We start from the raw sequence: 21,570 nt of genomic DNA, 5'->3' as shown, positions 1-21,570 counted from the left end.
ATGCATTTGAATTTGATTAGAATTATGAAAATTAATCCGTCAATATTTGAATATATTTAAATGTTCCAGAAATAGACTGTTAAATAAATTAGGAGAATTCGCCGTGATTTAAGATTAAATCTGGATCCTAGATTTGCCACTTGTTTGCATAATTTGTTTGGTACATGTGTGTGTCTTGGTTGTCTCTTTTTAATTAAATTTATTTTTCAGTTATTTTATTTCTTATTTGTTTTATTAATTAAATTTTTATTTAATTCATCGCAACCTTTTTATTATTTTGTCTAGATTAAGCTAAATAATTAATTCTTGAGAATTGACTACAGCCTCTGTGGGATCGATACTTGGACTCATTGTCCACTTTCTATAACTTGACCTGATACGCTTTCCAGTATAATTTATTCAAACCGAATTTAAGCCGGTCATGGACTGTATGTGATGATGAAATGAAAGTAAAAACGCTAAAGGTTGTTCATGGATGTTCGGAGATTTCAACAACTCTTACGTCACCCCTTCTTCCACCTTGGAATGATTCACTCTAGAGGATTTTAACTACTACAATAAACTTGCAACAACCCACTCCAAGACCAGGATTTACACACTGCTTATCCCAGAACTCTTAGAAACACTTCAAGGACACAGTTCACGACTGCTCCTTGTTGCAACCAGGTTTGCAGCACCTTAACTGATCACACTGATACAGCAATGTTTGCAACACAACACTTAGCACTTGATTGTTCTTCTAATCACGGAAGTTTGCTAGTGTTCTTTGGCTTGCTTGAGTATTATCTTCAGTAAGCGTTTCTTTTCTCGGCTGATTGTGTATGAGTAAACTAAATGTGTTCAATTTACCTATTATTGTGAGAGTATACTTGCGAGTGCTTTTTCAAGATGCCGGATGTCTATGAAATGTCCTGAAAATGGGTATTTATATTCCAACATATAATGGCTCTGTTTTGAATTCAAATCATTTTGCCATTAGTTTGTCTTTTCCGCGACATTCTCTGGAAACATCGTACATTGATGTATTTCTGTTTTCTGCGTTTTTGTCTGATACGGGAAAACCTTATCTACAAGAGTTCCGTTTGATTTGGATTGGCTTACACAGATTCTTGATCGGCTTAGGTTTCAATTAAGCCCAACTGATTCAGTTTATCTCTGCAAAACTGAATCGAGTTGTCTTCATACTTTCAGTTGAATTCTTCTCAACTGCTTCGATGACTGATTAGATCGATTCTTCCTCAACTGAGTGCAGTCATCTCTTTTGCAATGGTCGATGGTCAACGCAGTTGATGTCTCAGTTTAGCTCGTTAGTTTATATCTTGCCTTTGTTTTTCTTGATGTCAATTGCAGAATTCAGTTTGGCGACTTTTTGAACGAATAGTTTCGTAGATATCAACACCTTGAAAGTTTCAACATACATTAATTAAAAAAACATAATTTTTAAAATTAAAAATTAAATAAAGTCTCATATTAGGGTATTTTTTAACATGTTTAGTCAATTAAACAAAATAATTAAACACGGTGCTTCCAACACTGTTGTGACTAGGGGTGCAAACGAACCGAATCGAGCCGAATAATGATAAAATTTTAAGGCTTGAATTCGGCTTGATAAAAGTATATTCAAGTTCGAGCTCGATTCGAAGTTCGATAATTTCAAATATTTTGGCTCGAGCTCGACTCGAAATGAAGTTCGAGTTCGAGTTCGTTCGAAATATTCGAACCTATTCGTGAACTATTCGGATATTATGGTTCGAAAAGCTCGAAAATTTTGAAAAAGTTTGAAATGTATATATATTTATTATATAATTATATTATATTAATTAAATATTAAGGTTCGCGAACTATTCGCGAACTATCGAACAGAGTAATTTCGGCTCGAGCTCGGCTCGAAAAAAAGTTCAAACATGTTAGAATTCGGCTAGAGTTCGATAAACTCGAATACGAATCAAATATTTATCGAGCGGGCTCGTAAAGCTCACGAACATGTTTGGTTCGTTTGCACCCCTAGTTGTGACCACCACCACGACCAAGGTCAATAAATTATTTACTTTCAAGAAAAATTAATTTAATAGAAATATTACCATTACGTGAGAATTGAATGAGTTACTTTGTACAAATAAATATATTTGGTGAGAAATATAAATAAAATAAATTATTTTTTGTAAATATTCTCTGGAACTAATATTTTTTTAAAATATTTAATAACATTTTTATGCAAATATTTTTCAGAAATAATAAGAAAAAATTAAAAAACAAATTTGATAAAGAAAATTTTAGTTTAAGTAAAATAATATAATTGTTATAATAATATACAATAATTTTTTCTATAATATATAGATGATAATTAATAAAAAAAATTAGTTTAAGTAAAATAATATCATTTTTATAATATAATACAATACTTTTTGCTATAATAGATAGACGATATTTAATTAAAAACCAATTAAGTTTTTTAACATTTAACATCAAAAATAAAACGGAAAGGAATTATGATTATTAAATAAAAATAATAATAAAAACCAATTAAGTTTTTTAACATTTAACATTAGAAATAGAACGGACAGGAATTATGATTATTAAATAAAAAATAATTAAACAAAATATTTTTTTATACAAAAATCTTACAATTGGAAGCTAAGGAAAAAACATGAAAAATGATTTTGGGATACCTATTATTAAGTATATTATTAATGGCTCTTCTAAGGTAACATAGAGAAAGACATAAATAACCTTATGTATAATGAACAACTAAGATGTCAAAATATTAAGCACGCAATTCAAACTCACATATATAATATAATATAATATAATATAATATATGAAAATTTGACAAAGAAAATTTTAGTTTAAGTAAAATAATATCATTGTTATAATAGTATACAATAATTTTTGCTATAATATATAGATGATAATTAATTAAAAATTTAGTTTAAGTAAAATAATATCATTTTTATAATAGTATACAATACTTTTTGTTATAATAGATAGATGGTAATTAATTAAAAACCAATTAAGTTTTCTAACATTTAACATCTGAAATAGAATAAAAAGGAATTATGATTATTAAATAAAAATAATAATAAAAACCAATTAAGTTTTGTAACATTTGACATCAGAAATAGAACAGAAAGGAATTATGATTATTAAATAAAAATAATAATTAAACAAATTATATTATTTTATACAAAACTCTTACAATTTGAAGCCAAGGGTAAAACATGAAAAATGATCTTTGGGATACCTAGTACTAGTATTAAGTTTATTATTAATGACTCTTCTAAGCTAATATAGAGAAGGACATAAATAATCTTATGTGCAATGAACAACTAAGAGGTCATAATAGTAAGCTCACAATTCAAACTCACTCTTACAATTTGAAGCCAAGGGTAAAACATGAAAAATGATCTTTGGGATACCTAGTACTAGTATTAAGTTTATTATTAATGACTCTTCTAAGCTAATATAGAGAAGGACATAAATAATCTTATGTACAATGAACAACTAAGAGGTCATAATAGTAAGCTCACAATTCAAACTCACTTATTTATAATATATATATATATATATATATATAATACTTTTCACTGTATATGTCATTATTAGTATAATTTTTAATTTAATTATATAACTAATTTGTCATAAAATAAGTAATCTTACGTGCGGAGCACGTGCATTTTACTAGTTTACCAAGTATAAAAAAAAATCTAAAAAGTAAAATCACCATCAAAATTCAAACTTTATAAGTAGTTTAAGTAGGTTTAGAGTAAAAATTAAGGTTTTTATATTTTATTATAATTTTAATTATTAAGTCAATTAATAGATTAAATAACACATAAAAAAGTAAAAATTTTAACAATAAATGCATAAATTTTCAAGTTATCAAATTCAAAAGTCTCAAAATCACAAACAATGTGGAATAAAACTTTTGTTAATAGTTGATTGGTAAATTGTTGTATCTTAGTCGCAAGGAAAAGAAGGGTACGACACAAATTTATTTTCGTGGGGTTTTTTTATAATTAATTTTAAAAATAATTTTTTTTTCAAAATTACTTTAATTGGTGGAGTTTTGCAAAATTACTGTAAAACTCCACCACAAAGAGGTCCCAATTAAAATGCAGGGTCCTCTCAAGGCTGCAGCTTCCTCTTTTTTTTTTTTTTTTTTTTAATTTATTGTTTTTTAGTTTTTGTTATTTATTATTTAAATATTTTTTATGTGTTGAAATCGGTAAAAAGATTTCTATCAGATATTGAAATAATATTATTCGATTTTTGTTATTTTGAAATGATTGGTTTACCAAAAGATTATTTTTTTTGTAAAATTATTTATTTTAAAAATAATAGTTGATTTATTAGATATTATTTGATTTAAAAAATTAATATTTTTTATAAGTTGCAATTAGCACATATGTATGAAAATTATCATTGTTATTTTTGTGATTTCAAAATTAAAATGATTGTTAACTTCTAAGGTGGAATAGGATCGGGACCTGTCCCGTAACCTTCGAACTCAATTCTTATCCCGAAAATAATCGATAAATATTTTTTCTCTCGATCCCATAGCCAAGACATTTTGGAATCCGAATTTTGCGATCTCGTTGGATAGAGAGATAATTATTAATAAAATATTTGGATACAGAGTTCTGATAAATTTTGTTAAATATAATGTTAAATTTCATCTCTTATTAATATTTGTTCTAATTAGATACTTATAATTTATAAATATGAGTAAACTAAATTATCAATATAAATTTTAAAAAATACACAAAAATAAAATTTTATTTCATGATTTATTATTCTATGATTTCGACAATAAATAATTATGCGAATAAGTCGTAGTTTAATTATTATATAAGCTGAGACATAATAATATTCAGTTCAATATATTAATAATATTATTAATAAAATATATTAAGATATTATTTAGGGACGGGTCGGGAATTCCGTCGAGATAAAAAATATTTACCGATTATTTTTGGGACAGGAATTGGATACGATATGAGGGTTACGTTACAGGTCCCGACCCTATTTCACCTTATCAGTTAACAATCATTTTAATTTTGAAATCACAAAAATAACAATGATATTTTCTCACATATGTGCTAATGCAACCTATGAAAAATATTAATTTTTTAAATTAAATAATATCTAATAAATCAACTAATATTTTTTAAAAAAATAATTTTTTGGTAAACCAATCATTTCAAAATAACAAAAATCGAATAATATTGTTTCAATATGTGATAGAGATCTTTTTATCCGGTCTCAATACATGAAAAATATTTAAATAAAAAATAACAAAGACAAAAAAGCTAAAAATTTAAATAAAAAGAAAAAAGAAAAAGACTGCAGCGTTTAAAAATTGAGTCAATTATGAATAAATCCCCAAACCCAAACCTTTCTTTCTCCCAACTTCCTCCCTTAAAGATTCTTTCTTTGCACTCCCTAAGGACCACAAAACTTGATTATTTTAATATTTAATTCTTGTACTCAATATGGGTTGTTTTGTACTTAGATCTGAAGGTTTTATACTTATATCTAAAGATCTATGTGCTTATATCTCATGTTTTAATGCTTATTTTGGTACAAAGAATTATGTGCAAAAATTTAAGGAAACCGAATGACAAGTAGGAGATGGGACAAATTTCCTATTCAAGAAATTCCACCAGAAGAAAAAGAGTTTTCTATAATAGGAAAACTTAGATCTCCAGAAGGATGGAAAGAAGTAAAAATAGTATTCGATATTACAAGTCATCGGAACCAGTTCCCTTGTAACTCGATTTACTATTTGGAACAACATGAAAAGGGAACTTACCAAGGATTGATAAATATTGGAGAATTGGAAGTTCAAATATGTGGAATTCCAGGAAAAGAAGTGGATCAGCTCATTCTTGGCCTAGAGTTTCTGGAAGACCATAAACCATGGAAACGCCTTGAAAAAGGAATAGAGTTCATGGCAGAAGAAAAGACTTGGAGGATTCAATAAGAATTCTACGAGATGGAAAACCAAGAGAATTGGAGAAGGGACAATCCCTTAATCAGATTCTAGAACTCTGTTTACAAACAGAGGAAGAAGCAGCTGTTGAAATTAGTAAGTCATGAACATGATTTACTAGATCGCATTGAAGAGGTAGAAAGGAGTAACCATACTCTACCTTCTGAAGCCTTAGGAAAACTAAAGGTGAATAGTCTTAATCGGATTACTGAGTTACAACACAGTCTGTTAAAAATGGCAGGGCCATTTAGTAATCCTTTTAAAAAATGACAACAAGTCCTTTCTCCATATACATTCCGATAGGGATGTTGTATGAACAATATAAGGCTGAATACTTTGCAGCTTATATTGATTCGGGAGCAAGAATTTGTACAGCAAAAAGAGGAGTCTTCCCTGAAAAATGTGAAGAAGATTTGCCAAAAATTGCTGGACGAGATTTCTCTCGAAGAATTTTAATTCTTTGCAAAGGAAGAAAACAAGCAGAGATCCTTATAGGAGGAGTAGGTCAGACACCTTGGTACAAGGTAAAGACATCACCAATCTATTTCCATGATACAGGAGCTGATATCCTGTTAGGAAATAACTTCTTACAAATGTTTAAGAAGTACACACAAGACAATGAGTCAAGAAGACTTATGTTCACTACAATTTGTGATCATAAAATTATCGTTCAAAGACTCAAAGTTGCTTTTTATCGACAATTGCCGATAACATTTCGCAGCCAGCGTGGTGATAAGGGACAACTTTTTCACCGAAAAATGAAAGATCCAAGAAGGTTTGGAGAAACCATGTTGAAAATAACAACAGAACAAGAACTCCAAACAGAGGATATGGAGCTTCTCAAGGTAACTCTAAATCATAGAGATATAGAGTTAGAAAATAAGGTATCCCTTGAAGATGTCAAAAAAAGGCTCAAAGAAAGTTATAATGAGCATCCTTTGGCATGGTGGGATAGAAATCAACTCAAAGCCAGTCTTACTCTAAAGGAAGGCAAAGAGTATGAATTCGTCAGATATAAGCCTATCCCGATGAACATAACAGATCAAAGGGATATGAGAATGATTATCAAGGAACATTTGGACCTTGGTCTAATCAAAGAAGGAGTTTCACCATATAGTAGCCCAGGTTTTCTGGTCAGAAATCATGGTGAAATAAAAAGAGGAAAACCCAGATTAGTTATTAACTACCAAGGTATTAATAAAATCCTGGAGTTTGACGGGTACTTCATACCTAGTAGAGAACATCTAATTAGCTGTGTACGAAATGCTAGAGTGTTCTCAAAATTTGATTGTAAGTCTGGATTCTACCAGATAAGAATGGAAGAAGACAGTAAAAAATTCACAGTCTTCTCTACTCCACAAGGACACTATATTTGGGAAGTTATGCCTATGAGATTGGCTAATGCACCCCAGATATTTCAAAGAAATATGGATAACCTTTTTAAAGATTATTTCAACTTTATGTTTGTTTATATTGATGATATTCTTATAGCATCAAAAAATATAGGCGAACACGTTAAACACTTAGAGATTTTCTCTAAAATTTGTAAACAAGAAGGACTGGTGTTATCTGAAAAAGAAAGCAGTCATAGCAACAAGGAAAATTGAATTCCTCGGTATTGAGATTGATGAAACTGGAATAATTCTACAACCCCATATTGTGGAAAAGGTAAAGAATTTTCCAGATAAACTCAAAGATGTAAAACAACTCCAGAGTTTTCTTGGAGTAGTTAATTTTGCAGGGATGTTCATTAACAATCTAGCAATGTACAGAAAGGTGTTCAGTCCTTTGTTAAAAAAGGATGCTAGGTTTATATGGACCGATGACCATACTAAAGGGGTAAACCAATTAAAAGAGATATGTAAGAATCTCCCAAAAATGGCTATACCCGTAGATGAAGATGATCTGGTATTATTTACGGATGCCAGCGACGATTGGTGGGCGGCAGTCCTTACCAAAATCACTCCAGATGGGGAAATACCATGCAGATACTGTAGCGGTCTTTTTTCAGAATCTGAGGTCATTAGATGGCATATCAACGAGAAGGAATTTTATGCGGTTAAAAGGGCTTTTGAAAAATGGCCATTATTTTTACTTGCTAAAAAATTCACTCTGAAGGTTGATAACACCCAGGTAAAAGCTTTCCTAAAGAATAAGATTGAATCTAAACCTGAGAAAGCTAGGTTATTAAGATGGCAAGCATTATGTCAAAATTATATTTTTGATATTGTTATTATTAAATCTCATGAAAATATCTTGCAGATTTTTTAACAAGAGATGGAAGGCAGTGACGTGGATTCCATCCTGAAAATGCAGAGGCATCTCAGGGAACACCTTGGGTTGCTTCAAAACGAGTTCAACCAGTTAGCCATTAATGCTGAAATGGCCGGCAGGTTACAACAAGCTGATCGGATCAAAGTATCTAATCGAATTACAGGATGTATGCAAGCTCAAACACAACTATGGGCTGCTATTCAAGGGCCAATTGTGAAGGCTATAGAGAAACCATTGGTTTCTCATAAACAAGATATATTAAAACCATTGGTTTTACAAGAACAAGAAATACAACCACCGGTTGTGAAACAAGATGTTGAGGAATCTAAAACTCAAGAAACAAGAGCTAATCTATCATCAGCCTTTGATGATCTGGATGAAGCAACAATTGATGAGGATAACTCATCAAGTCAACCTTCCGCCTCTGGGGTAAAAGAGAAAGAGATCAATCTTAGGCCCAACACTGACAAGGGCAAATCTAAGATTGATACTAATCCATCTATTATTTCTCCATTCCAGGTTTATCAACAGAAGTGGGAGAAATTGAATACAAGGAATGAAATCAACCCGAATACTTGCAGGGTTGATGTTGTAGGAATATATCCAAGGGTTTGGCTAAAAAACAATGTCAATCCTAAAGATGTAAAACTCTGGTATGAATTTGGGGCTTTGGCCTCAATTTATACAACGTCACCAAGCTTTCTGGAGATATCACAATTACCAAAATGGATTCAGGAAGCAGTCCAAGAAACATGGGCAAATAATGATCATTTTTCCAGAGGAGATGTGCTTGAGTTATATTTTTTCAGTGCAGCTCCAGAACCAACAGTGAAAGGATCACACGAACCCTTTCATTTTATCAAGCTGAGAAGACCTGATATAAACAGTCATAAATTTATCAAGGATCCTAAAACTGAAGAAATACCCTTGGTGTCCACTTTCGGGGAAAATGAGATCTCAACCAGAAGGGCATGGGGTATTTGGGTCTGTCTTACTGAGATGGACAAAGTCAAGTTTCCATTCAAATTTTATCAAAATTCTGTGAACGGATCGTTCCTGTTGAACACAATGACAGAAAAGACTACAGCATTTGCGGAAGAACTCTTCGAAAAGAAGAGAAATCTTTTGTGGAACAACAAGCTGCCGGGGAGTAAAGAAACTCGCCAAAAATTTTGTAACATGGCTCATATTGGACGATGGTCAGAGAATATCTGCCCAGAATGCCCAAATCAGAAGGAGCCAGAATTTGGAAAAACCTTTAGACCCCGAACGGATCGAAAGGATTTTTTCGAGACAAGCAAAGGTGGACAAGGACCACCAAAGATGCGTTTTCACAGGGGTCTACTTCAAAAGTAAAAGATGCCCCGACAACAATAAAGCAGGCATGTGAGAAGAATAAAGCCAAAAAAAAGTGGCAGGCATGTGATTCCTCCACTAGTAAAAAATGCCATCAATAATGGCATAAAAAATTCAAGACAGCTGCCTCCTCCACCAGTAAAAGATGCCATCAATAATGGCATAAAGAAATACAAGACAGCTGTAAGATTCCCTGAAGTTTTTCGGTAAAACGAGTGGAACTACAGCTATAAATACAGGCATTTGAGGAAGCTGAAGACATCGATCATTTTCTTCAGTTTTCTTACGAATAAAATTGTTGTAATATTTCTCTTTCTATTGTAATAAGTTTGCTTTTATGTATTTTAAAAACGAGGCTACTATGAGTATCTAAACAAGTTGTCTTCTCCTCTTCAAAGGAGTTGATTTATGTAATAATATTATGTCTGAATAAATTTTATAAAGTCTCTTGTTCTTTCATGTTCATGTTTTATAATTAAATTTATATACCATACGCCTTAAGGTAGAAAACGAATTAAGGCTGTGCTGGGTGTCGTTGAAGGAGCTTGTGCAGAAACCATCTGTTGCGACTGCGTGGTTGGAGTGTGAGGAGCACTTCGTAAAACTCGGCAGGTATGACCCGACGACATTATGGTCAAAGAGGTATTTAAATTTGATTCACTTTACGGAAGCATGTTGGACCCTAATCTAAAGTATATAGGCTAGAAACCTTGCGCAACCAATAGTTCTTCACGACATGAACTGGTTCGATAGGTAAAAACAATGCCAAAGTACAAAAGATTAGTTAAATACTTGTTTAATCAAAATTGGGGACCACTAGGGAGTGCAAACTAAAAAATTTGAATGTAGGGAGTTAGGAGAAATTTATGTTTAGGTTTAGGGATTTTAAAATAATTACCCCTTAAAAATTCCGTAATATTATTAAATATATATTATTTAAAATAAAATTTATTAAAAAAAATTAACTTAAATTTTGTCTCTAAAATTGTGTTTTTTTCTCGCTTTTCATGTTTTTTCCGGTCAACCAAAGATTTACCCATTTTTTTTCACATTTTTGTCAAAAACAAAACTTTTTCCTCACACTTTACGTTTACTTTGGTTTTTTTTTCCCCTTCTACATTTTCACTTTTCTAAAGCACTTATATCTTGTATAATGATGAGTCCAAAATCCAAATATAAACTCGAGGACCAAATTAATATCAAGGACAGGCAGTTTGGTGGGTTATTGAATATACAGTGAACCACACCAGATATTATTTTTCGCAAAGAGCAGGCTCAGCCTCTAGATGAGGGACTGTCCTTTGATATCATAATTTAGTGGGACAACTTTCACTCACAAAAATCTTGCAAAAATTATTATGTCAGTGACCGTTTGGTTTTTCCCCTTGAAAAACTATTTCTATGTATAGTATGTTTTGCAAATAATAATATATAATAATAATATGACACAAGGTACAACATTCTTAAATATATTCATAACAAGGATATCAAGGATTCATTCGAATTAAGTCAGTCGCAATTATGTATAAATACAAAATGCATGTGTAGAACATTTGACATGGAAAGATGATTGCTCACCCAAATTTGAATCGGTTGGGAAAGTGTTTATAAAACGTTTTTAGAAAATGTTTTTAGGAAATTTTATAAAAAAATATTTTAAAATTGTTTCAAGAATAAATATGTGTTTGAACAATTATATTATAAAAACATTTTTAAGGTTGAAAAAATGTTTAGACAAATATTTTTAAAAAAAAAAAAACTATTTTAAGAATTTTTTTGAACAAATATTATATAAAACATTAGCTTTTAAACTCCAAAACAACTTATAAGCTTTTTTTTTAGAACTTATAAGCTCAACCAAACATCCTCTTAGTTCTCGTTTAACCCACATTTTTTCCCCTAAAAACATAAAAAAAAAAAACATATTTCAATTGTTCTTAAAAAATATGCTTTGTTAACTTTTTCAAATTTATTTTTCAAAAGTATTTTACAAAAATCTTATCCAAACACAAATTTTAATAATTTTTCATTTATAAAATAAAAAAGGCGTTTTTAAAAATATTTGTTCTAACATAACCGAAACGTTCATCTAGTAAATAAAACATAATTTCACTACTCTTACCCGATCTTCAATAAACCAAACATATTTTCATCTACCGATGACCGGTCTATGTATATCTGTTTATTTCTTTACTTATAATGAAAGAGTGTTTTAGTTATGTTTTTGGTGCAAGCTGTTTGAAAACACTAAAATAACATCAGAAATTTTTATTCAAATAAAAAGAAGGAAAAATAGAAGACTACAATTAAAAATAATTATGTAAAGCCAAAACAATAAAAACAATTTTCTGAAAGAAAAAAAAAAATGAGCCAGAGGACAAGTTAACCCTTCATCTAAACCCAGCTGGGTTAGGATTTGATCAAGCCAATGAGTTTATGACCGTTGGGGATATAAATAAACCAGAAACACACATACACATGCATAGTACAATGAAATCGAGAGTACATCTAAAGCTTTTGGATTTTGATAAACCCAAAAAAAGATATGAATATGTTTTTGGCTAATATCAGCTCATGTTGTCATTGTTAATTAACCAACATATAATAATACTGTCCAAATGCAGGCATCAATGGCATATTATATACTGGGGATATGCAAGAAAAGACACTTACATTGACACCAATAACTCCTTTCACTGTCAAAAAATCCTCTCACCTTTTTCCCCCACTTTCTCTTCTTTGGTTTGTCCAAGTTGGCCATTTTGAGTGCACAGTTCTGGTCCCTGGATTTTCTCTCAAACTCTTGAAGATCTTGAAAATCATGGCTGTTTTCTTAGTGTATCCAGTGATTCTGTTTGCCATGGCTATTCATTCAGGTAACATTCTTGGCTTTTTGTAGTGTGTGTAGTCATCCGTACTGATACATTTTTTTTGCCCTTTTTGAAGGGCAGTAAAGGGCTTGAAAAGATGTGATCTTTATCCACTTTCTTGGTATTTTACTACAGTCTCTTGCTATTTTTCCGATAATTATGTGGGTTAATGATTCACAGAGGCAACTTACTGCGTTTGCAATAGTGGGGTGAATGATTCACTTCTCCAGAAAAACATAGATTATGCTTGTGGAAAGAGTGCTGATTGTTCAGGAATACTTCAAAATGGGGCTTGTTTTAACCCAAACACTGTCAAGGACCACTGCAATTATGCTGTTAACAGTTATTACCAGAGGAATGCCCAAACTCCTGGGAGCTGTGTTTTTGACGGCACAGCCTCAGTTACTCCAAATACCCCTAGTAAGCCTCAATACATTCACAAATGAGTTTTTTTCTTTTTTAATCCATTGAAAAAGAAAATACTCAACTTTTGTCCCATTTTCTTGCTTTGTTGATAATTTGCAGATACTGTTTCTGGATGTGTGTATCCCTCTAGTCCAAGGTTTGGTGTTCTTTTTGTTTTATAACTCTGTTGGATGTCATTAAATTCTTGTTTAATATCAAGAAATGTTATCGAATGGGAATAGAAGGAAAGGAGAAAGTATGAAGTGAACTGGGACAAATCGTCCCGCATTCCAATGTAAAGATCTGAGAAACAGCCATTGGAATGGATGATGGTCCAAGACTGTTGGTCCCAGCAGAGTCCTCGTGTCTATAGATATTTAGCCACACACGAAATGAATCGCAATGTTACACCCGGTGGATCATAGAATTTCCCCGAGCAGATTAGATAACAAAAAGAAACTTAAAATATTGTGCACCAAATCCAATAGTGAAAACTTCTCACTGTTTCTGAGGTTTAGTTCTAACATAACAAGTTGCTGGTTATCAACTGATTCCCATGGGCAATGTTTTCAGCTAAACTATCAACTTTTAGTAGAAAGTTTAGAAATACAGCTGATCTAATTGCCATTTGAAGAGAGTTTTTAATGCATTTGGTTCCAGGTCTACACCTAAATAATGTATGCATTTTGTTCATGATATGCCATATTTTAAATTAGGTTACATTATTCTATTACAAATGTAGGCTTACTAAATTAGACATTTTGGATATTCAACATATCTTGATTCTATGCAGTAACGCCGGAGGAACATCTACAAACATCAACGGCACCAACTCGGGTACGTTTGCAGGCTCACCTCTAGGTGGCTCCGGATTCGACAGCAGTGCTGGAATGACGCTACTGTCTCGAAGCACTATGCCCTCTATGTTATTACCATTCTTCTTTTCAACCTTCGTCCTTTATGGTTTGATGTGATTAAGAATGTTAAAGGAAAGACAAATGTGAGTGTAATTGGCATGAGGGTTTGGTGTGCACTTGGAGCTTTCTTTTTGTGTTCCTCATAAAGTGAGGAAAGGGGGAAAAAAGACTCGGGGAAGATTATATTCCTCTTGTAAGCTTTCTTTTCATACCTCTTGCTCCTGTTTAGATTTTTCCAATGCATATCTAGACAGGAAAGCATCAAGTCTTTGTTATTTGTTTATTTTTTTTTTTATTATTAGAGAGATCTTGAGACCCTCATGTTTCATTGTTATGTTAATTTTTAAGCATTTTGTATATTACTATTATTATTATTATTGAGTGACATTCATCTCCACAATATCCTCCTTTTATGAAAACAAATGAAATTACAAAAAAATTCAAACATGATCTTTCATTGCATGTGAAGAAGAGATACACGAATTAGTAATTTAACTGGGCCTTGATAAATGTGCGACTGTTCTCTAATAAATTTCAACATTCTAATGATGGAAGGGGTATATTTTTTTTTTTAAGTTCAGCCTTTCCGCAACGGGTTGTTACACTCTGTGATGCAATAGCATAAAACTTCAGATGCAACATAATCCCTGCGGCAACATAATAATAAAGTTTTCTAGTCGTTGAAGTTTTTGGTAGATGGAATTGCACAAAAGCAGGCATTTAGGACTGAGTTTTTCATTAATACGAGAATCCTCATTTTCTAAATCAATTGTTTCAATACCTGGATTTCAACAAATAGGCCCCTAAGCGCGAGATCTTATTTCGTTCCCTGTTTGATCTTGAATCTATACTGAGAAAACCCTAGAACATTTTACTCCTTCTGTAACAAGTTTGGTTCCTTCAGAAGGGACCGAGGATATTCGTAGGCAAATCCAAAAACCTATTTGAACAAAATATAATAGGAAGATTCAAAAACACTACAAGAATGTTACAGAATTTTCACAAGCAAAAAATTGGGCCCGAAAATGAGTTGAAATATAAGTGCAAACCAGTGCAGCCAATTTTTTTTTTATACAGGAAACAATGTGCAGCCAACAACTTACACTACCATGAATAAAAGCTTAGACTTTCTAGAGACAGGCTAAACCAGCTGGTATGTCTACTTGTTCATCAACTTGAACAAAATCTGTAATTAACTTGGAGACAGCAGCAGGCTTCTCTACATGTGGGATATGCCCACAATCTGGTATTTGCCGTATAATTGCATTTGGTAATTCACCCTGCAGCCTCTGTGGATGAAGGAATCAAGTCATGTATGTCACCTCGTATTCTCGTGTCTTAGAAATAGTAAATAAAAAACTCAAGAACACATACCACAGATAGCTTACTGTCAATAATTTGGTCATTTTCACCCCATATAACAAGTGTTTTCTGCTTTACCTGTACGCAGCAACATTTAGTAGGGAGTACAGAGAGCAGGTCAATGAAATCATGGGGCGGAGATCATTGCAGCCGCTAAGAAAGACAGATTATCATGTCATCTCATATTGATTCTGCAGTAATGTTTCTGCAATTATCACTGGAGATAGATAATTGCAGCCACCGCTGTTAACGAAATATTATGTGATCCCATATTGATTCTGTTATAAGTAATGTTAGGATCAAGCATTTACCATCATGCCAAAAAGCTATAGCTACTACACAAGGCATAAATTTGTTTCCTTAAATGATGAAAATGGAGTTATATAATAAACTACACGTGGACGTGAGAGGTTGCATATATGTGTGCTAATGGGTCAGGGCTTGTTAAGCCTTAAGGAGTGCAGCTACCCATGAGCACACAGAAGAATTGATGGGTAACACCCCAACGACATCCCTCCCTCCCTCCCCCGAGAATTGCTTTTGGGACGGCTTGAACATATGACCTCGCTCTGACCTGGGAAAGCGTTACTGTAAGGTCGCTATCAGTATTGTGGTCGTGTTCACATTAGATGTTGTTCAGAATGCATGCAAGGAATACTGATACGTTAATCAAGATTGTCCGAAAATGGGTCATCATAGCCATCCCCTTCTCAAAGTATCTGCGCAGACAATTGCGAGTGGCTAATGAACTTTAGGGTAAGCTCTCTTTTTGAGCATATGACCTAAACAAACTACCACGAAGTACAAGCAATGAGTAATCGACTGTTTGATCAGCCCACTTTGTATAATAACTCAATTCTCACGCTTAAACACAAACTTTCCTCCCACTTAAAACCATGTCCGCTTCTTGAGTGGAAAGATATGTAAAGTTAGCAGAGGAGTTTGATAGTTATCAGTGTCATACATGCTGGATAAAAGAACCGACATTGTAGCCTCCACTTATCATAAAATCAACAGTTGCATCCTCCCACCAAGGTAATAGACAATGCAGACGACCAATCTGAATAAGACAATATTATTCACATTTAGCTTTAAGCAGTAATACTGGTATATAAAATCAATAACAAATTTGAATATGAAGCGGAATTAATGCAAAATTTGAGTGATTCTTTCATAGCTTCACATGGCCATGACAAATCTTGGCAGCACGTGGACTCAGATTCAGAAATAAAAGAAGAGGTCCAAAAGTCTAAACCTACTCCTAAAATTTCCACATCTTCAAGGACTCACAGTTTGAGGCCAAGGAATGGCAGAAAATAAATTTTTACTATGTTATTTTTTTTTGTTGCCTTTTTTGAACATTAGTCGTTATTGCATAATTTTAGGCACTTTTCACCTTATGTTTCACGTTGCTTGGAAGGTTTTGGCCTATTATCCCTTCTATGTACTGTTTTTTAATATAAATAAAATCAGTGGCACAACGCCACCTTAAAAATAAACATCAATAACAAACTGGAAAATAAAAATATCCTAGTTTTCAATTGTTACACATTTTCAACACTCACATTTGTCCAGTCCACGCAAGTATTCCATGATAATCTAGTAAATGCCAATGAAGTTGCATACAAGCGCAATGGAATGCTCTTCAATAAATACACCTGTCCAATAAGAATATACACAGTAAAATTTTTAATGCTAAGATTGGGAGGTCTTGAAAGGGAAAGCAGCAATGGTTCATCAATATGAAAAATTGGAAACGCAATAAAATCTTTAAAATGTTAAGATTGGGAGAGGTCTTGTGAAATTCTTCACGATCAGTTTTTTTTTTCCGAAGGAAGAATATTTTCGTGTTTGTCTGTCCTTGAAATGGAAAGGACATTAAGATGAGCCTCCTATAACAATCAAACGAGTGTATCAAAAAGGGCTGGACGAATTTCCCATCTAAAGGTACTTCAACCAGTAATTGTATTGCCTCATCAGAAAGGCTCTCAATTCTCTGAAACATAAACCATACATTAAGGGTGTGTTATATGTATGTATAGATGTGTTTGGTACCATCACTTTCACAACAAGCCTAGGAAGTCTGGTACAAAAGAGGTTATTGGGTTTCTAATAAATTGAAGAAGGATAAGAACCATACTTGAAAGTATTTTTTGAATGTGAACACAAGAATCAACACAACATTGGAACTAAAAATTGTTGAGAGACTCACCCCAGCATATGCCATCACTTTAGGTAACTTAGTGAGGTTTCCTGTACCTTCAGCATAGACGCTTGCATCGATGAAAATCAGCTTATCAACCTAAAATAAAAGAGAACATGGAATCCATAATGTCGGTTGTGGAGAAACCACAAAAAATGAAAATCACAACAAATGCATAAGAATTCGAGGCCATGCAATACGTACAGCTTCTGGATAGTTGACAACAAAGTCAATGGCAACTGCTGCTCCTAGACTTGGTCCAACTAATGTCATGGGCCTTCTGATATAAGTATTCCAAAACTGTGGGAATGAATAGCAAAAGTTCAGTAAAGCTGCAAGCACTTTGACTCGGCCCGTATCAGCTGTGTCGGTAATTAAACAAAAGAACCAGCATGCCAATATCTTGTAAGAGATGAAAGGCCAGGTCACTTGATGTTTGGAATCGCCGCAAGCAAGTTATCAACTAAAGCATCACAAAGGGAAATCTTGATTACCAAATCTAGCAAATAAGGCAGACAATAGGATAATGTGTGGCAACACCAGAATTTCATCATCAATTGGAATTATTAGCAGAATAATTTAATCTATTACGCTAGTGGAGAACATGAGGCCTGACATAAGAATGCTTTAATGCAAACTTCAGAGTGATCAATTACGAGAAATTAAAAAGACGCATTGTACTGACACTCACAGTGGAAGCACACCTGGTATAGGTGATCGCGTTTTGAAGCTACATTGCATGGTGGGAGATTCTCTAACAAAATGAAAGTGAACAAAACAGAAAAGGTAAAGACGTTGAGTTGTAGAATAATAATAATAATAATTCTTGCTATCCAAACTTTTAGGAAGTAAAAAAGGCAAAGTAGGAAAATAAAACTTGCCCAAATCAGAGAAGCCCCACCCTAGAACGTCAAATGCCCACGTCTCCAATCCTGCCTCCTCGAGCAAGGGAAGTGCATATCTCCATTCTAGCAAGGAGCTGAATAATAAGAAGTGATAAACTGTGGAGGCAAAAACGATATCAATATCCTGAAAAGGTCATGTGAACTTATAGAGCCAGACCTGTCAAAACCATGAAGCAGAACTAGCGGACTGGTCTTGCTCAGATTTTTTGGCTTCACACAGCTACTCATGATATGATTCTTCGTCAAACTTAGCTGCAAATAAAGAAAACTTGTCAATCCAAAACTTCAGCTAATAGGCCATGACCAAAAAAGCCGAGAATGAAGTTTTATAAACCACAATACCTCATCATCATGATAGCATAAAAAAATTAGTTACATATCTTCTAAATCCACAAAATTTCCAGAAGCACTTACAAAAATGTCACTTAATCGGCAATGCATCATGGTGGAGGAGTCATACAGTTGATAATTGTATTATCAAAAAACAATGAAAAATAGTAGGGAAAAGAGCTAAGTTCAAGCAGCATTTTACGCTTCCGCCTTATGTCAATGCTCTATAAAATAGCAAGAGATTATATCATGAACGATGGCCGAATCAACACATGCACAGTGATTTATAAAATATTTGTCTATTTTTCCGTATACTTAGAACAATGTGCGAGTGCGAGGAAACAGATAGGAAGCAATAAAATTTTGCACCAAATATAATTAACACGAGCCACCAAAAATAAACAAGCAATCGAGGCCGATTACACAATAACCCTGAGCTTTTTTTTTTTGGGTGGGGGGAAAGCTGAAAACCTTACAGATACAGGCAGCCTCTCAATCCTTGAAGCCAGATTTCTGGCAGATTGGTCCTTAATATTTTCCACTTGTTTGGGAAGAAATGCGGGAAATTCACTTGCCCGTACTCTGAAATCATGGTTTCTTCTTAGCAATTGACGCGTGCGTTTCCAGTTGAATTCTGTTCCGATAATCGCGGAAGCTCCGGACGGAGAGGCGGCGAGCATCGCGTACGGAAGCCGATCCGGGCAGATTGAATATCTTGCGATGGGAATTTATTATGGAGACGATTCATCAGATATAATTTAAAAGGCGCCAAATGCACGCGTTCTCTTCAGTGCGTTCACTTCAAGTTTCTAAAGTTTAACCTGAAGTCGTGTCACAAAGTGTTGAAGTCGGGTTTTGAGCTGTATTGTTATAAATGAACTGTACTTGTGCGCATTTATATTTGTCTCCTTTGCTATTTCCTCCTCTGTTCATTTTGTTTGGGAAAGCGAGAGTTTTTCTTTTCAGTTGATTGATATTGTTATTAAAGATTTGTGTGATTGTGGATTTTAATAGTATTCAAGGTTCTAAAAAGCGTGAAGCGTGCCGAAGCGCGGGAGCCAAGCTTCAAGTTTTTTAAACTTAAACGCGATTACTGCGAGCTTAAACGTATGCTTAAGCGTAAAAAAACGTTTTTAATTTAAACTATAATTTTAGTCATCTCAAACAAATCAAATGTAATGCATTAATTCTTTGTGGGATTCTAATTCAATTTATTTCATCATTCATTTCATATCCCGTGTCATCGAACATAAACTAAATTAATTGGTCTAATTTAAAATATTAGCTGTAAAATCCCTCAATATGTTCTACATTCACATCATCGCTACAATTGGTCATACAATATTATACATTTCTAGCATTGCTAACAATCACTCACTAGTAAAAACACTAATTTATAATCTATTTTCGTTTTATTAATCAATTTTGGTTTTTAGAAAAATCACATTTATGCGTATTTAATGACACTTTACATGGTCAACCTATGTCTGACCGTTTTTTTATCACTTTTGGACGAAGACTTCAAATTTAAACGAGATTAAGCGAGGCTTAATCAAGCTTTTAGAACATTGATAATACTATATCTTCCTCTAAAAAAAAAAAGTATAGCTTGGCGAAACTAGAAATTTATAGTTAGGTTATATGTCGAGAATATGTCAATTAAGTGAACAAATGAATATGCCAAAAAATAACAAATATGCATAGTATTATAAAAACAAAATCAAGATTCGTATTCCAAGTATTCGACTTTAAAACAAAAACAAAAATTTTCATTCTAAATATTTTATTTCAATAATCTATTCGACTCTTTGATTGTAAAATTTGTTTTGAGCTCTGTGATATATTTGATATGGAAAATAACTTTCAATTTTGAGAATATTAAAAATGATTGATACTTGATTATTGGGACACTTTCATTACATATAAAAATAAAAAAGAAAAAGTGAGTAATGAAATCTCAAGCAATATAAAACACAAAAACATGAAAAAATCAATTTTTAAAAATTAAAATAACAAGTGAATTTTTATTTTTCTTTATACTTGTGGAATATATTATAATTAGATATGTAATGGGCTGAAGTATTTTAAAATATACAACTTGAAATACTTGAAATATCTCCTCAGTTTTGCTAATTGAGATGCATGAGTCACAAAAGTTTGTTGGACACAATACTGGTTTCGGTTTTGTTAACAATGACTGCATTGATGAGTCAAGCAATAAACCAAAACTGAATATGTGCAAAAGCAAGTATATTCACTTTGTTAAATCCAGTTTGGTACATGAACAGAGTAATCTTGCCCCACAAAATGACAAACTTGTTGAAACTTTGAACAATTGCAGGATGTTTTGATTCGATATGTGTCACAGAACTCTTGGGCAAGACATGACTGGAAATCCAGTCAAGCCACACATATCTTAATGACTGAAAAACACAACCACGGACCCTACAAAAGGCATTTTCAAATAAGATATAGGTAAAATTATGATGTGGGAAACGTGAAACAACATGAAAGATATAATACACATCATCCACAATCTAATGCATATTATCATCCACACACACAAAGGCATCACTCACACACATCTATTTATGCACAATCGAATCGGAAAACCGCTAGTGGTCGACTAGTTAGGTTGATCCAAGTATGGATTCCTAAGGGACTATTTCATCGAGGACCCACAAAAACTTGGGTACCGTAGTCTAGTTTAATTTGATTTTGTGCTTATAGGTGACATAAACTAAAGAATTCAAGAACTCAGTTTGGCATATGTAAACTGGTCAACTATAAAGCTAAACTCATACCTCATCAGTCCTCAGGAGTTCAACCATATGAAAATCAGTTTTAGAGGAAAACTAAAGTGAGGAGGGACATCAGTCTTTGCAAATTAATACAAAGGATTGTTGATCACGCTGAATGTTTTATCAAAGCTCAAAGACAACGGCGGATTAACACA

At 32.9% G+C, this 21,570-nt stretch overlaps 2 protein-coding genes across 6 annotated transcripts; one reads left to right on the top strand and one right to left on the bottom strand.

Annotated features, from left to right (window-relative positions):
• The first annotated feature begins 12,290 nt into the window (after positions 1-12,290).
• On the top strand, positions 12,291-14,166 carry LOC140876041 (PLASMODESMATA CALLOSE-BINDING PROTEIN 1-like). Its single transcript, XM_073279881.1, has 4 exons — positions 12,291-12,498; positions 12,673-12,912; positions 13,018-13,054; positions 13,691-14,166. The coding sequence occupies exons 1-4, from the start codon at positions 12,444-12,446 to the stop codon at positions 13,869-13,871; spliced, it is 513 nt and encodes a 170-aa protein (XP_073135982.1). The 5' UTR covers positions 12,291-12,443; the 3' UTR covers positions 13,872-14,166.
• Positions 14,167-14,761: 595 nt separating this feature from the next.
• LOC140886139 (alpha/beta hydrolase domain-containing protein VTE7-like) lies at positions 14,762-19,379 on the bottom strand. 5 transcript variants are annotated; one of them, XM_073292673.1, is made up of 11 exons: positions 19,086-19,225; positions 18,442-18,536; positions 18,261-18,358; positions 18,084-18,133; positions 17,768-17,842; positions 17,584-17,679; positions 17,389-17,478; positions 16,742-16,834; positions 16,141-16,236; positions 15,189-15,254; positions 14,762-15,103 (listed from the first exon to the last, which is right to left on the bottom strand). In XM_073292673.1, exons 2-11 carry the CDS (start codon positions 18,510-18,512, stop codon positions 14,945-14,947), a joined length of 894 nt encoding a protein of 297 aa, XP_073148774.1. In that variant the 5' UTR covers positions 18,513-18,536; positions 19,086-19,225; the 3' UTR covers positions 14,762-14,944. The 5 variants fall into 5 exon arrangements, with proteins under 5 accessions (XP_073148774.1, XP_073148750.1, XP_073148756.1 ...); XM_073292649.1 differs by having other exon boundaries at positions 14,764-15,103; positions 19,091-19,379; XM_073292659.1 differs by having other exon boundaries at positions 14,959-15,103; positions 15,203-15,254; positions 19,091-19,379.
• Positions 19,380-21,570: the final 2,191 nt, after the last annotated feature.

This window comes from Henckelia pumila, chromosome 1 (assembly GCF_033568475.1).
Source record: "Henckelia pumila isolate YLH828 chromosome 1, ASM3356847v2, whole genome shotgun sequence".
Taxonomy (NCBI): Eukaryota; Viridiplantae; Streptophyta; class Magnoliopsida; order Lamiales; family Gesneriaceae; genus Henckelia; species Henckelia pumila.
The sequence above is the reverse complement of the archived record's forward strand: the minus strand, read 5'-3'. Positions and strand labels throughout refer to the sequence as shown.

Excerpts from the sequence above, each read along its gene's own strand:
- LOC140876041 (XM_073279881.1), top strand. The coding sequence starts at position 12,444 with ATGGCTGTTTTCTTAGTGTATCCAGTGATTCTGTTTGCCATGGCTATT. Across the intron at positions 12,913-13,017 it reads AGTTACTCCAAATACCCCTA|ATACTGTTTCTGGATGTGTG; the intron begins GTAAGCCTCAAT and ends GATAATTTGCAG. Across the intron at positions 13,055-13,690 it reads GTGTATCCCTCTAGTCCAAG|TAACGCCGGAGGAACATCTA; the intron begins GTTTGGTGTTCT and ends GATTCTATGCAG.
- LOC140886139 (XM_073292649.1), bottom strand. The coding sequence starts at position 19,294 with ATGCTCGCCGCCTCTCCGTCCGGAGCTTCCGCGATTATCGGAACAGAA. Across the intron at positions 17,843-18,083 it reads AACGCGATCACCTATACCAG|TTGATAACTTGCTTGCGGCG; the intron begins GTGTGCTTCCAC and ends GTGATGCTTTAG. Across the intron at positions 17,479-17,583 it reads TTGTCAACTATCCAGAAGCT|GTTGATAAGCTGATTTTCAT; the intron begins GTACGTATTGCA and ends CTTTTATTTTAG.